The sequence below is a fragment of the Oncorhynchus gorbuscha genome, linkage group LG25 (genome assembly GCF_021184085.1).
Source record: "Oncorhynchus gorbuscha isolate QuinsamMale2020 ecotype Even-year linkage group LG25, OgorEven_v1.0, whole genome shotgun sequence".
Classification (NCBI taxonomy): domain Eukaryota; kingdom Metazoa; phylum Chordata; class Actinopteri; order Salmoniformes; family Salmonidae; genus Oncorhynchus; species Oncorhynchus gorbuscha.
The window spans coordinates 32,013,801-32,029,751 of record NC_060197.1 but is presented as its reverse complement, the minus strand read 5'-3'; the positions used below and the strand labels follow the sequence as shown (position 1 = coordinate 32,029,751).

Here is a 15,951-nt window from a genome sequence, read left to right as displayed (position 1 = left end):
AGAGTGAGTGAGGGAGAGGAAAAGAGGTGGGGAGATGAAGAGGATGAAGAGAGAGTGGGTGGGGACAGTGAGAACGAGGGAGAGAAAAAGAGAGAGAAAGATATAGATAGACAATGTGTGGGTAGAGGGAGAGAGAGAGAGAGAGAGCAAGAGAGAGAGAACTGAAGAAGACAACAGGTCCCAGCTGAGCAAGCGGAATGAAAGCCAGAACTGAAGCGAGGGAGCAAAGCATGACAAGTAAAGGGAAAGACGAGCAAGTGCTTAGTCACCATCAAATACCAGTTGAATGTTGTGTCCACAAAGCTCTTTGTGTCTCTAAGTGTGGCAATACGACATCAAAGTCCACATAAAACTTTATTGCACATAAATTAAATGAAAGATTTCTCAATGCATTGTTGATTTGACCAACTTTTCAACCAAATGGCGCCGGAGGAGATGGCCTCCGTTTTACGTTCTCCTAACCTATTGTGCTATTATGTGGTTTTTTTTTGCGATATTTGTAAATGATTTTGTACATCATTTTTCTGCAACCGTATCTTCCGGCAGAAAAGAGCTTCTAGATATCAGGACAGCGATCACTCACTTTGGATTACACAAAGATTTTTTTTCAACAACAACAACAAGCAGAACTCACAAAATATTCTCCAAACACCCGAACAGGGCAGACATCCCAATTATTCGCAAAAGGAAGAGATGCAGAGGAAGATGAGCCGGATACTTTGTCCGGACCCGCAGAAGGCAACTAGGAAACCTGCCGTTACCATCAATATTACTCGCCAACGTGCAATCATTGGACAATAAACTAGAAGAGGTACGATCATGAATATCCTACCAACGGGACATCAAAAACTGTAATATCCTAAGTTTCACGGAATTGTGGCTGAATGATGACATGGATATTCAGCTTACGGGATACACGCTGCACCGGCAGGATAGAACAGCACACTCCGGTAAGACGAGGGGGGTATGTGCATATTTGTAAACAACAGCTGGTGCACGAAATCTAAGGAAGTCTCTAGATTTTGCCCACGTTAAGTAGAGTATATTGTGATAAATTACACTACTTACCTAGAGTTCTCAGCTATACTTTTCTTGGCTGTTTATTTACCACCACAAACAGATGCTGGCACTAAGACCGCACTCAGTCAGCTGTATAAGGAAATAAGCAAACAGGAAACCACTCACCCAGAGACGGTGCTCCTAGTTGCCGGAGACTTTAATGCAGGGAAACTTAAATCAGTTCCACCAAATCTCTATCAACATGTTAAATGTGCCATCAGAGGGTAAACATTTCTAGATCACCTGTACTCCACACACGGACACGCGTACAAAGTTCTCCCTCGCCCTACATTTGGTAAATCCAACCACAACTCTATCCTCCTGATTCCGGCTTACAAGCTAAAATTAAAGCAGGGAGCACCAGTGACTCGGTCTATAAAAAAATGATCAGATGAGGCAGATGCTAAACTACAAGACTGTTGCTATCACAGACTGGAACATGTTCTGGGATTCTTCCGATGGCATTGAGGATTACACCACATCAGTCACTGGCTTTATCAATAAGTGCATTGAGGACGTCGTCCCCACAGTGACTGTACATACATACCCCAACCAGAAGCCATGGATTACAGGCAACATTCGCACTGAGCTACAGGGCAGAGCTGACGCTTTCAAGGTGCGGGACTCGAACCCGGAAGCTTACAAGAAATCCAGATATGCCCTGCGATAAACCATCAAACAGGCAAAGTGTCAATACAGGGCTAAGATTGAATCATACTTCACCGGTACTTCATCATACTCCACGCTCTCCATAGACAACGTGAGTAAGACCTTTTAACAGGTCTGCGGGGCCAGATGGATTACCAGGAAGTGTGTTCCCCGCATGTGCTGACTAACTGGCAGGTGTCTTCACTGACATTTTCAACATGTCCCTGATTGAGTCTGCAATACCAACATGCTTCAAGCAGAACACCATAGTCCCTGTGCCCAAGAACACAAAGGCAACCTGCTTAATACAGACCTCATGTCCGTAGCCATGAAGTGCTTTGAAAGGTTGTTCATGGTTCACATCAACACCATTATCCCAGAAACCCACTCCAATTTCCATACTGCTCAAACAGATCCACAGATGATGCATCTCGTTTGCACTCCACATTGCCCTTTCCCACCTGGACAAAAGGAACACCTATGTGAGAATGCTGTTCATTGACTACAGCTCAGTTTTCAACACCATAGTACCCTCAAAGGTCATCACTAAGCTAAGGAACCTGGGACTAAACACCTCCCTCTGCAACTGGATCCTGGACTTCCTGATGGGCCACCCCCAGGTGGTTATGGTAGGTAGCAACACATCTGCCATGCTGATCCTAAACACTGGAGCTCCCCAGGGGTGTGTGCTCTGTCCCCTCCTGTACTCCCTGTTAACCCACGACTACATGGCCAGGCACGACTCCAACACCATCATTAAGTTGGCAGACGACACAACAGTGGTAAGCCTGATCACCAACAACGACAAGGTCAGAGACCTGGCCGGGTGGTGCCATAATAACAACCTATCCCTCAACGTAACCAAGACGAAGGGGATGATTGTGGACTACAGGAAAAGGAGCACCGAGCACTTCCCCATTCTCATCGACGGGGCGGTAGTGGAGCAGGTTGAGAGCTTCAAATTCCTTGGTGTCCACATCACCAACAAACTAGAACTGTCTAAACACACCAAGACAGTCGTGAAGAGGGCACGACAAAGCCTCTTCCCCCTCAGGAAACTAAAAAGATTTGGCATGGGTCCTGAGATCCTTAAAAGGTTTTACAGCTGCAACATCAAGAGCATCCTGACCGGTTGAATCGTAGCCTGGTACTGCAATTGCTCGGCCTCCGACCGCAAGGCACTTCAGAGGGTAGTGCGTACGGCCCAGTACATCACTGGGGCAAAGCTGCCTGCCATCCAGGACCTCTACACCAGGCGGTGTCAGAGGAAGGCCCTGAAAATTGTCAAAGACCCCAGCCACAGAATATTCTCTCTACCACTGCATGGCAGGCGGCACCGGAGTGCCAAGTCTAGGACAAAAAGGCTCCTGAACAGGTAACCAAATGGTTACCCGGACTATTTGCATTGTGTGCCTCCCCGAACCCCTCTTTTACGCTGCTGCTACTCTCTGTTTATCTTATATGCATAGTCACATTAACTATACATTCATGTACGTACTACCTCAATTGGCCCGACCAACCAGTGCTCCCGCACATTGGCTAACCGCGCTATCTGCATTGTGTCCCACCACCTGCCAAACCCTTTTTTACGCTACTGCTACTCTCTGGTCATCATATATGCATAGTCACTTTAACCATACCCACATGTACATACTACCTCAAAAAGCCTGACTAACCGGTGTCTGTATATAGCTTTGCTACTGTTTTCAAATGTCTTTTTACTGTTGTTTTATTTCTTTACTTTCCTACACACACATACACACACATGTTTCTTTCACACTATTGGTTAGAACCTGTAAGTAAGCATTTCACTGTTGTATTTGGCGCACGTGACAAATAAACTTTGATTTGCACATTTGCACTCTATACTGAACAAATAATTGCACGCAGCATGTCAATTTTGGTCCCATGTTTTTATTTCTCTCAAACTTTGTGCACAAATTTGATTACATCCCTATTAATGAGCATTTCTCATTTTCCAATATAATCCATCCACCTGACAGATTTCGTACATCAAGAAGCACCTTGTGCTGAGAACAATAAAAGTAAACCTTAAAATGTACAGTTTTGTCACACAACACAATACCACAGATGTCTCAATTTTTGAGGGAGTGTGCAATTGGCATGCTGACTGCAGGAATGTCCACCAGAGCTGTTGCCAGATCATTTCATGTTAATTTCTCTACCATAAATTGCCTCCAACATCATTTTAGAGAATTTGGCAGTATGTCCAACTGGCCTCACAACCACAGATCAAATGTAACCACGCCAGCCCAGGACCTCCACTTCCTACTACTTCACCTGCGGGATCATTTGAGGAGGAGGAGGGGGGTTGCTGAGGAGTATTCATGTCTGCAATATAGCCCCTTTGTGGGGGAAAACATTTCTGATTGGCTGGTCCTGGCTGCCAAGTGGGTGGGGCTATGCCCTCCCAGGCCCACACAAGGCTGCACCCCTGACCAGGCATGTGAAATCCATAGATTATGGCCTAATTTATTTCAATTGACTGATTTCCTTATATGAACTATAACTCAGTAAAATATTAGAAATTGTTGCCTATTGTGTTTATTTTTGTTCAGTATAGTCAATTTCACTCCAATTTCTTCTATAAATAATGATGTAGAAAGTTTACACTTCTTGCTATTACTTCATGATGAGTTTGAAAGAAGACTAACTGCTAGTGGAAAGTGAGTGGGACTTTTTCTGGTTCATTCACTTTTTAAAGATGCTACTTCATTACCGCTGTCTAGCTTCACAATTGTATAGTCAGTGTGAATGTTATTGATTGATTAGCCAACCATGATACAGGTTGTTGATTGGTTGTTTTCTACTGGGAAATTGACATCTGTTCCTGCCACCACTTATTCCAGAATTTTATAATCCAAATGATGAAAATATGGTTATTTAAGATACATAAAATGATATTCTTGTTTGTCGATTAATTTACTTCCACCCTATGTCTTTTATGAAGGTTTTCAATTCGGTATCCAGGGATACGGAAGTGAAAATGACTTTCCCAGCACATTTTCTTGTTCTCCGCTTATCCTATAGGTCGATCTTGACGGGACTGTTCGCTCCAACATCGGGGACCGCTCTCATAAATGGTTACGATATCCGCACGGACATGGACACCATTAGGAAGCATCTGGGAATGTGCCCTCAGCACAACGTCTTGTTCAATGAGTAAGTTGCATTCAACAGGTGAATCTATGTTGTTCAATCGCCTCTTCCATCACCTCTCAATATCGCAGTGGACAAAACTGGTTGCAATGACGTCACTATGTCACGGTCAGGTTGTATACTGGTCGTATAAGTGATAGTTCTAAATGTACTGGGGGAGGGGTCAGGTCCAACTCAAGGTGTCATGAAAGAAAATGCATCCCCCTCCCCAATGTAAAAAGTATTTTCACGTGACCCTCCCCTACTGTAAAAAAAAGAATCACACCACCCCCCTCATACTCATATACTTAACTCAAAATAATGTTTACAATCACAAATAACAGAGGATGGCTGCAGGCAGGGCTACTGACCAGAAGGTTGAGGGTTCGCTGTCCTGCTACTGTGCCTTTCTAGAACATTTTTATTTTTTATTTAACCTTTATTTAACCAGGTAAGCTAGTTGAGAACAAGTTTTAATTTACAACTGCGACCTGGCCAAGAAAAAGCAAAGCATTGCGACACAAACAACAACACAGAGTTACACATGGAATAAAGAAGTGTACAGTCAATAACACAATAGAAAAAAAGTCTATATACAGTGTGTGCAAATGGCATGAGGAGATAAGGCAATAAATAGGCCATAGTAGCAAAGTAATTACAATTTAGCAAATGAACACTGGAGTGATAGATGAGCAGATGGTGATGTGCAAGTAGAAATACTGGTGTGCAAAAGAGCAGAAAAGTAAATAAAAACAATATCTGGATGAGGTAGGTAGATTGTGTGGGTTGTTTACAGATGGGCTCTGTACAGCTGCAGCGATCGTTTAGTTTCTCAGATAGCTGATGTTTAAAGTTAGTGAGGGAAATATAAGTATCCATCTTCAGCGATTTTTGCAATTCGTTCCAGTCATTGGCAGCAGAGAACTGGAAGGAAAGGCGGCCAAAGCAGGTGTTGGCTTTGGGGATGACCTGTGAGTTAAACCTGCTGGAGCGCGTGCTACGGGTGGTGTTGTTATCATGACCAGCGAGCTGAGATAAGGCGGAGCTTTACCTAGCATAGACTTTTTGATGACCTGGAGCCAGTGGATCTGGCGACGAATATGTAGCGAGGTTCAGCCGATAAGAGCATACAGGTCGCAGTGGTGGGTGGTATAAGGGGCTTTGGTGACAAAACAGATTGCACTGTGATAGACTGCATCCAGTTTGCTGAGTATTGGAAGCTATTTGGTAAATGACATCGCTGAAGTCGAGAATCGGTAGGATAGTCAGTTTTACGAGGGTATGTTTGGCGGCGTGAGTGAACGAGGCTTTGTTGCGAAATAGGAAGCCGATTCTAGATTTAATTTTGGATTGGAGATGTTTAATATGAGTCTGGAAGGAGAGTTTATATTCTAGCCAGACACCTAGGTATTTGTAGTTGTCCACATATTCTAAGTCAGAACCATCCAGAGTAGTGATGCTAGTCGGGCTGGCGGGTGCGGGCAGCGAACGGTTGAAAAGCATTCACTTGGTTTTACTAACATTTAAGAGCAGTTGGAGGCCACGGAAGGAGTGTTGTATGGCATTGAAGCTCGTTCAGAGGTTAGTTAACACAGTGTCCAAAGAAGGGCAGATGTATACAGAATGGTGTTGTCTGCGTAGAGGTGGATCAGGGAATCACCTGCAGCAAGAGCGACATCGTTGATATTTACAGAGAAAAGAGTGGGCCCAGAGAATTGAACCCTGTGGTACCCCCATAGAGACTTTGACACACTGAACTCTGTCTGATAAGTAGTTGGTGATGAAGACGGCTGCACAATACTGTCTTTTATCGATGGCGGTTACGATATCGTTTAGTACCTTGAGCGTGGCTGAGGTGCAACTGTGAGCAGCTCGAAAACCAGATGGCACAGCGGAGAAGGTACGGTGGGATTCAAAATGGTCAGTGATCTGTTTATTAACTAGGCTTTCAAAGACTTTAGAAAGGCAGGGCAGGATGGATATAGGTCTATAACAGTTTGGGTCTAGAGTGTCACCCCCTTTGAAGAGGGGGATGACCACGGCAGCTTTCCAATCTTTAGGGATCTCGGACGATAAGAAAGAGAGGTTGAACAGACTGATAATAGGGGTTGCAACAATGGCAGCGGATAATCTTAGAAAGAGATGGTCCAGATTGTCTAACCCATCTGCTATTTGGATTTGGGTGAAGGAGAAGCTGGGGAGGCTTGGGCAAGTAGCTGCGGGGGGTGCGGAGCTGTTGGCTGGGGTTGGGGTAGTCAGAAGGAAAGCGTGGCCAGCCGTAGAGAAATGCTTTTTGAAATTCTCGATTATCGTGGATTTATCGGTGTTGACAGTGTTACCTAGCCTTAGTGCAGTGGGCTATATAAACTGTCGAGAGTAGATCCACAACAGATCCAAATGGAATTAAATATTCTATTCACAGGGCTTTTGCGCCATTATTCAAATGACATTTTCACTGCGGTTTACAGCCTAGAGTAGAATGTTGTACTCACTTGAAAACAATAATGCAATTATTCATTGCATTGTGGTGTTGTAGGCTAGTCTATGTAGGATAATTGTATTGTCCCTAAAACAAGAACATTATTGGAGCTGCATATCTGCACCGTTCTTTCTTGTGCAATGGCCTCTCTGATTATATAGACAATTGGTGTAACTTTGAATGATTTTATGTGTGGTATGATGCTAGTTAGATCTGGACAAAAGACCCACCTACCACCTTTGTCACTATGAATGATGGATAGACCGTTAGACTGGTAGACTATATTGACCTGTGGTATAGTTATCGTGTGGAAAAGCACAGTGCATAAGGGAAGTACCAGCAGACCTTGGCATAGGGGAGACCCATGCAAGCAGGTGAGGAAATTTTGAAATTATATAGTAAAACGTTCAAAAAGGTGAATGTAAACATGGAAAAAATTCTCTACCCTCCTATGTTCCCAATAAAAAACACAACCCTCCCCATAGCAACAAAAAAGGTTAGACAACCCCCCCTAGTTTGTTAATGGTTTACTAATAAACTAGTGAATGTGCTAGGTAGATCAACAGCTACCTATCTAGCTAGTTGACTGCTGTGGCTAGACAAAAATGACTTGTTTTGAAAGTTAATTTTGAACATTCAATGAAACTGGAAAACGTCCATGGCCGGTATTGTTGTCACCTTAACTGTTACATAACTTCTGAGTGATAGCAAGCAAGATTCCCATCACCAATCAGTCTACATCACTGCACACACACCCATCATTACTACGACAACTAGCTTAGCCATGTCAGCAAATGACTGCTGTCTGAATATGCAGTACATATCTGATTTGGTCACTTGTAACTTGCTGTTTGGACAGACAGTAGTCCAAAATGGATTTGAAAAGCAAAACTGATTTGAGCATTAAGACCTGCAGTGTGAACAAGGCTTTAGAGACCATCTGGTTGTAATCTGCTTACATGACCTCTTATCAACAGGATAAACATGTTAACATTTTCATTAAATGTGTCAAATTTTGCCCTGTGGGAGAACCCACAGTTAATGTTGGACATATTCCAAACTCAATATCTACAGTAACTTGCATCTCAAATCCTTGCAATATTCTCCTCCTCCATCGTCTCCATTTTCAAAAATTAAACTAAGCTTCATTCTTTCCATCCACTTTCTTCCCTCTAATAGTGTCATTATTAACCATGATCCAGACTCACTGGCTGCCATTGTTAGATATGCCCTCTCATAACCGGGTTCTCTTCCATTTTCCCCTCTGCTGAGTGATCACCTGTGACCTCAGATGCCTCACGTCTCTTACATCATGATTATGACTGAGTACTAGCAAATTATGGCCATTAATATTTATCCCAACAGAACTGAAGTGTCTATATTTAAACTGGGGCTCTCAATATTAATGCGCACGGGAGGTAGACACTAAAACGTACGCAGATATATGCCCGCCGGCGTTGCAGTCAAGATGATTCCACAGGAGTTTGTGACATCATGTTACGAATGGAGTCGGCTCGCTGGAGTGGAAACTGTGGTGTCAGAGTTGTGTGGATTGTATTAACGTGACAGATTGAGAGTTGATGATGAAGGTGCTCAGTAGGAACTAATAAGTCATCTTTGAATCATGAAGGACCATATAAAATTGGGTAATTAAGATCTTGTTAGACGAGTCAAGTTAATTTGAAGCCTAGTTCAGGAGGGACTATCCCATGTAACTTGAAGTACACTGAAACAACATATAGAATCAAACTTTTTTCAATTATTATTGTCACTTGTCTCTGGAAATGCAGAAAATATTGGATCCACTTTTTGTACATTGGACCAAAAATGTGTACTTAGTGTCGATTTTGTGCCTAATTTCACACACTTTCATTTTGGTATTCATTCTGTTGTTGATAAGTCAAATAATTGTTTCTTAATTGTATTTCTGATTCTTAGCCTTACAGTAGAGGAGCACATCTACTTCTATGCCAGATTAAAGGGTCGAAGCCGTGATGAAGTGAAAACGGAGATGGACCAAATGATCAAGGATGTAGGGCTGCTGCACAAACGCAAGGAACTTGCCAAGAACCTGTCAGGTGTGTATGTGTGCCCGTGCAAATATTTGTGTCCTTGGGATCTATATGTATCGAGGGATTACAATCATGCACAAATGTTGTAGTAGCTCTCTACCCCAGCCACCACTTGTCAAACCGAGTGTATGTGCGCACATGCCAGTGTGTGCCTGTGGAAATGCACCTATGAATGTGTGTTAGATGTATAATCCATTGTAAAAAGTAAGTATAAAGTAAAGTATATGCCATTTAGCAGACGCTTTTATCCAAAGCGACTTACAGTCATGTGTGCATACATTCTACATATGGGTGGTCCCGGGGATCGAACCCACTACCCTGGCGTTACAAGCGCCATGCTCTATCAACTGAGCTACAGAAGGACCTGGGGAGCAATAAATATCCTTGATAAATTGGCACCAGTCATGGGTTGCATGTGAACAAAATCCCTGAAATAGAACTTTCAAGGTACTTCTAGTCTGATACTTCCACAACACATGACACATTCACAACAGCTCCCAGTGTCATCGTCTTATGTAGCTGTCTGTCATATATCAATTTCACGCTGGACAAAAGACAATAAAACATGCTCACACACTCTGTCTGACACATGCACACATACATGACCAGTCTTACATCAAAACATATGGATTCCTCATAACCATGTACAGACCTGTTGCATTGCACAATGTCTCATCTCTACTGCTGAGATGTCTATGATGTCTACGGTAAAGTTTTTACACTGATGCACAATCAGGTTTCTTCACCATTTGTGTACCTGCTTGTTATAAGGGCTCAATAATTGTATGAGCAACACATGGAAGGTGTGATATTCACACTGGCAATAACACTGTAGCTATCAAAAGTAGAAATGTAACACATATCTGTTTCATGTACTTGTTGTTCTATCTGCGACAAAATGTCAAACGGACCATTAGCTACATACCTTGCCATTCTATGACACAGTATTTTCCCATCCTTATTGAGAAAGAGCCCTGGTGGTTTTGATTTCAACCAAAAACTTAACCTTTATGAAAAGAAAAAGCTGATAAACTGTAAGTGTTATCCTGAACACTCAAACACAGTAAAGGAAGAAATTGATCAGAATGAACAGCGATATACGCTTTTGAAATGTCAAAATCGATCAGCCCTATTCTTTGGTAAATTCTAGTTTTAATTTCATTCTGTGGGTTCTCATTCCTTCCCCGTATTGATCAATAAGGTCATTGATTAGCTAGGAAGTCTACACACCTGGTTTTCAGACTCTCATTTAAAGGAAAGAAAAGAAAACCTGCAGAGGTTGATTTGGAATTGGGCCTGTATGTTCTCTGTAGGGCACATGAAGTCCTATCCTATTGGTACTTATTTCCCTATACCTATCAAATTTTTTTTAACGGTCCACACAAGTGCTAGGGTGTATGGGTCAGGGGTCATTTTGGAATTGGGATGTGTTTCCTTTGAAGGGGGCAGGAAGTGTGTCCTTTGAAGGGGGCGGGAAGTGTGTCTTTTGAAAGGGGTAGAAAGTGACCAAACGTAAACTGTATCCCCAGGGGGAATGCAAAGGAAACTGTCGGTGGCCATCGCATTCGTGGGAGGATCCAACATCGTCATCCTGGATGAACCCACAGCAGGGGTGGACCCGTACGCCCGGAGAGGGATATGGGAACTTCTGTTGAAGTACAAAAAGGTATGGGATCTGTCGGTCAAATTAAAAATCCAATACCAAACCACTGTTGAGCTCCAGACTATAGACTATGTATGATGTTGTTTGGAGTGTTGACTTGAAGTATATTTATTATGGGTCTTATCTCTGAACACATTTCTAAGGTTACAGGAATACCCAGAGTTAAATACAACTAAAACATTCCGAGTGACAAAAAACAAATCAAGGTTGATAATTTGGCTGTGATGCCTACAGTTGAAAAAATGTAACATTTCCTAAATTGCATCCTGTACAGATCCTAAACAAAAGTAAAAGCATGTCAAACATGATCTTACATGGTGCATCTCCTTAGACCCAGATGTATATCTTAGTAGTATTGTTGTGTGTCAGTATGATTATTGTGGCATCAGTAGCCTCTGAAACACTAGAAACATGTCCAGTCGTCTGAGACCACACTGGTCACCTACACAAGCATGCTTTAAGCCATCCACGCAAGTACATAACTTGAAATATTTTTGGGGCTTATTCTGTAAGATGTAGTGATTATGTAGACAATAAGGAACTGAGAAACAACATCTAGCCTGACATAGAGGTAGTTTTGTAAGTGTTGCAAAAAAGGCAGCGATGGGATTAAAGGGTTGCTAAACTGAGACATAGGACCACAGTCATCTATTGACAAGTTAGATTGTTTCCCTTCCAAATTCTGCAAATATGGCCATCGGATACTTAAAGACTAACTTTGATGTTCCCTCTACCCATCAAAAGAACTACATTAAATATAGTACAACAACAAAAAAGAAGTGGTTTACGAGTTCAGAATATTGCCATTGACGACCATTCATTTTATGGTAAAGTAAGATAAGAGGTTATCTCTCCAGGTTTAGCCAGAAAGAACAAACAAATATTACCAATAGTAAGTTAGAGGTTCTCCATACATAAAAAAATATATATATATTATATGCTTTTGCTTTGAGCGGCAATGATGAAACTGTCTTCCAAGTCTACGGTATTGTCATGTAGACCAATAGTGATGACTAGATGACAGCGACAATAAGGCATCTGAGACGCATCCAATTCGATAACACAGTTAACACGCTCATTAATTGTTGACATTCAACTGCTTGTCACTTTGTAGCCCGCAATTTTGCTATTTGCCAAGGCTAGACAATGACTGAAAGGCAAGATATGGACATTATAATAACACATTTCCTACAGATGTCAAAGTGTTGAATGTGCATCGAGTGGCATTTCGTCCTTGCTATGTCATTAGCAGTGTTCTTTCTAATCAAGTCCGATTCAGAGCTTGAGATAACTCTCGTTTAATGAGAACATTCACATCCATAATAGTTAAGTGAGTCATACTGTATCAGGTCTTATTGGCACCACAATGTTGATAATGGTGCTAAAGTTGATCACTGGAACAAATTGCATTGAGAGTGTATTTGTTTGAAACCAAAACCAAGGTGATATATTGCATTTTTTTATTTCCTTCGCTAATTGTTTTGCTGTTTCTAGACAAAGTGTCCAGAGAATGTCCATGTTTCGGGTTGTTTGAACTGCTATTGGTTCTGATGTTATACTTTTGTTGTTTGTCTTTCTGACAGGATAAAACCATTAAACAGTTTACATTATCGTCTGAAAAAGTGAAGTGCTTTAAGGCTGAAACTTAAGATAAGCTTGAGTAACTCAAACTTTTGGTTAAGTTACAGATTTCTGCCCTTAAATCTTGATTGTTCAAAGTATTTAATTGATAAGGACGTATACTATATTGTTATGCTAATTGCTTTACTAGGAAATTGTATCTTATTCTCAAAGGTTCCCATTGGTCAGTCTCAGTGATATTGATAGTGAGTAATTGACGACTTTCACACAGTTCTTTTGAAGTAGCCTTACTTGTAACTGTAGATAGTTAATTAGAAAGTACATTCTATTTTCTATGTTCAATAGGCACTAATGTTGTCCTTATGGGCCTCTTTCTCATGTAGACATTTGGGTCCTCGGAATACATACCATGTTCGCTTTTAGTTATTCCTCTCTTACACTCTGTAGAAGATCTTTGCTGATCTATGAGCTTCTTTGTTGTCTTCAAAAAACATATAGGGGATTTAATACATTCCAGTTACACTTGTGCTGAGAGCACTTGACATTCCCCTATATGAATTGGAGATGTGTTAAAGAGCGACTGCCTTTAAAAAGCAACAAATCCCTTTGAAAACGGCTTAGGCGGCAGCGATATGAGTCAGAAACAGTTATTCTAGTGTCAAAATTGACTACAAAGTGTTAAGAGGATAATGTTGGTCATAAAGTCAGTCTTGTCTTAAACAGAGTTTGGAACATCTGTCCGTCACACCGGGGGGTATGATATTTATGCCTCTGTAACTTTCTCACTCATCTTATCATTATTCACGATTATCTGTGATCATGTTAGCATCCACATTCATGTAGTAGTAAAAGTGACTCCAAAATAACACAATACATTATATACCATTCAATTCTATTGATCACAACATAATCCAAAACCAAAACAAATTGCAAATGCACAAGCGGGATGTAGTCATGAGTGATGTAGTTACAAGTGCGACGTAGTCACAAGTGTGATATAGTCATTGTGTGATAGGAATATGGGTGCAAATAATACACTTTTGACTACTTTAATGAACTATAAGTTAATTTCTCCAAATACATATGAAGCCTTCAAACAAGATACATACAGTGCCTTGCGAAAGTATTCTGCCCCCTTGAACATTGCGACCTTTTGCCACATTTCAGGCTTCAAACATGAAGATATAAAACTGTATTTTTTTGTGAAGAATCAACAACAAGTGGTACACAATCATGAAGTGGAACGACAGTTATTGGATATTTCAAACTTTTTTAACAAATCAAAAACAGAAAAATTGGGCGTGCAAAATTATTCAGCCCCTTTACTTTCAGTGCAGCACTCTCTCCAGAAGTTCAGTTAGGATCTCTGAATAATCCAATGTTGACCTAAATGACTAATGATGATAAATACAATCCACCTGTGTGTAATCAAGTCTCCGTATAAATGCATCTGCACTGTGATAGTCTCAGAGGTCCGTTAAAAGCTCAGAGAGCATCATGAAGAACAAGGAACACACCAGGCAGGTCCGAGATACTGTTGTGAAGAAGTTTAAAGCCAGATTTGGATACAAAAATATTTCCCAAGCTTTAAACATCCCAAGGAGCACTGTGCAAGCGATAATATTGAAATGGAAGGAGTATCAGACCACTGCAAATCTACCAAGACCTAGCCGTCCCTCTAAACTTTCAGCTCATACAAGGAGAAGACTGATCAGAGATGCAGCCAAGAGGCCCATGATCACTCTGGATGAACTGCAGAGATCTACAGCTGAGGTGGGAGACTGTGTCCATAGGACAACAATCAGTCGTATATTGCACAAATCTGGCCTTTATGGAAGAGTGGCAAGAAGAAAGCCATTTCTTAAAGATATCCATAAAAGTGTAGTTTAAAGTTTGCCACAAGCCACCTGGGAGACACACCAAATGGGTGGAAGAAGGTGCTCTGGTCAGATGAAACCAAAATGTAACTTTTTGGCAACAATGCAAAACGTTATGTTTGGCGTAAAAGCAACACAGCTCATCACCCTGAACACACCATCCCCACTGTCAAACATGGTGGTGGCAGCATCATGGTTTGGGCCTGCTTTTCTTCAGCAGGGACAGGGAAGATGGTTAAAATTGATGGGAAGATGGATGGAGCCAAATACAGGACCATTCTGGAAGAAAACCTGATGGAGTCTGCAAAAGACCTGAGACTGGGACGGAGATTTGTCTTCCAACAAGACAATGATCCAAAACATAAAGCAAAATCTACAATGGAATGGTTCAAAAATAAACATGTCCAGGTGTTAGAATGGCCAAGTCAAAGTCCAGACCTGAATCCAATCGAGAATCTGTGGAAAGAACTGAAAACTGCTGTTCACAAATGCTCTCTATCCAACCTCACTGAGCTCGAGCTGTTTTGCAAGGAGGAATGGGAAAAAATGTCAGTATCTCGATGTGCAAAACTGATAGAGACATACCCCAAGCGACTTACAGCTGTAATCGCAGCAAAAGGTGGCGCTACAAAGTATTAACTTAAGGGGGCTGAATCATTTTGCACGCCCAATTTTTCAGTTTTTGATTTGTTAAAAAAGTTTGAAATATCCAATAAATGTCGTTCCACTTCATGATTGTGTCCCACTTGTTGTTGATTCTTCACAAAAAAATACAGTTTTATATCTTTATGTTTGAAGCCTGAAATGTGGCAAAAGGTCGCAAAGTTCAAGGGGGCCGAATACTTTCGCAAGGCACTGTAAAGTGATTTAATTTCTAAACAGTAAATAATATACTGTATGTATGAAAATACCCCTAAATAAAATGTGTACTGTCACCTCATATGAAACATTTGATCTCAAATCCAAAATTTTGGAGTATAGAGCCAAATAAAAAAAATATATTTCCAAATAAATATGGAGGGGAGTGTAAATATGGGTATACATACAGCGGGGGTTCTTAAACTCTGTCAGCCTGGGACCCAAATGAGAAATTCTGTGTTTTCCTGGGATCCAAGCTTAGGAAAATATGCAATTATACGTAAATATCGGTACATTTCATTGCCCTTATGCCAAAAAAATGCAATATAGACAAAAACAAATAACAATGAAATACCCAGAAATATACTTTCATGTTTATTTTTCCCCTATTAAATACACTCTTACATACCTGTCTAGGTTGGAACTGTTGCTGTTAAAATACAATAAATCATTTCATTCTGAATTGGAATAAACGGATTAATCACATCACACAGATGTATAACAGAACACACACACACACAGGCTTTTTTATCGTGCAACCCTAAGTAACAGTAC

At 41.2% G+C, this 15,951-nt stretch overlaps 1 protein-coding gene across 1 annotated transcript in view; it reads left to right on the top strand.

Annotated features, from left to right (window-relative positions):
- The window catches only part of LOC124014229 (phospholipid-transporting ATPase ABCA1-like), a 290,281-nt gene that overhangs the window by 125,251 nt on the left and 149,079 nt on the right, over positions 1-15,951 (top strand). Inside the window, exons 20-23 of the mRNA XM_046329029.1 lie at positions 4,759-4,890; positions 9,284-9,423; positions 10,947-11,083; position 11,696. Coding sequence (XP_046184985.1) covers positions 4,759-4,890; positions 9,284-9,423; positions 10,947-11,083; position 11,696 — 410 coding nt within the window. The remainder of the gene's footprint in view (positions 1-4,758; positions 4,891-9,283; positions 9,424-10,946; positions 11,084-11,695; positions 11,697-15,951) is intronic.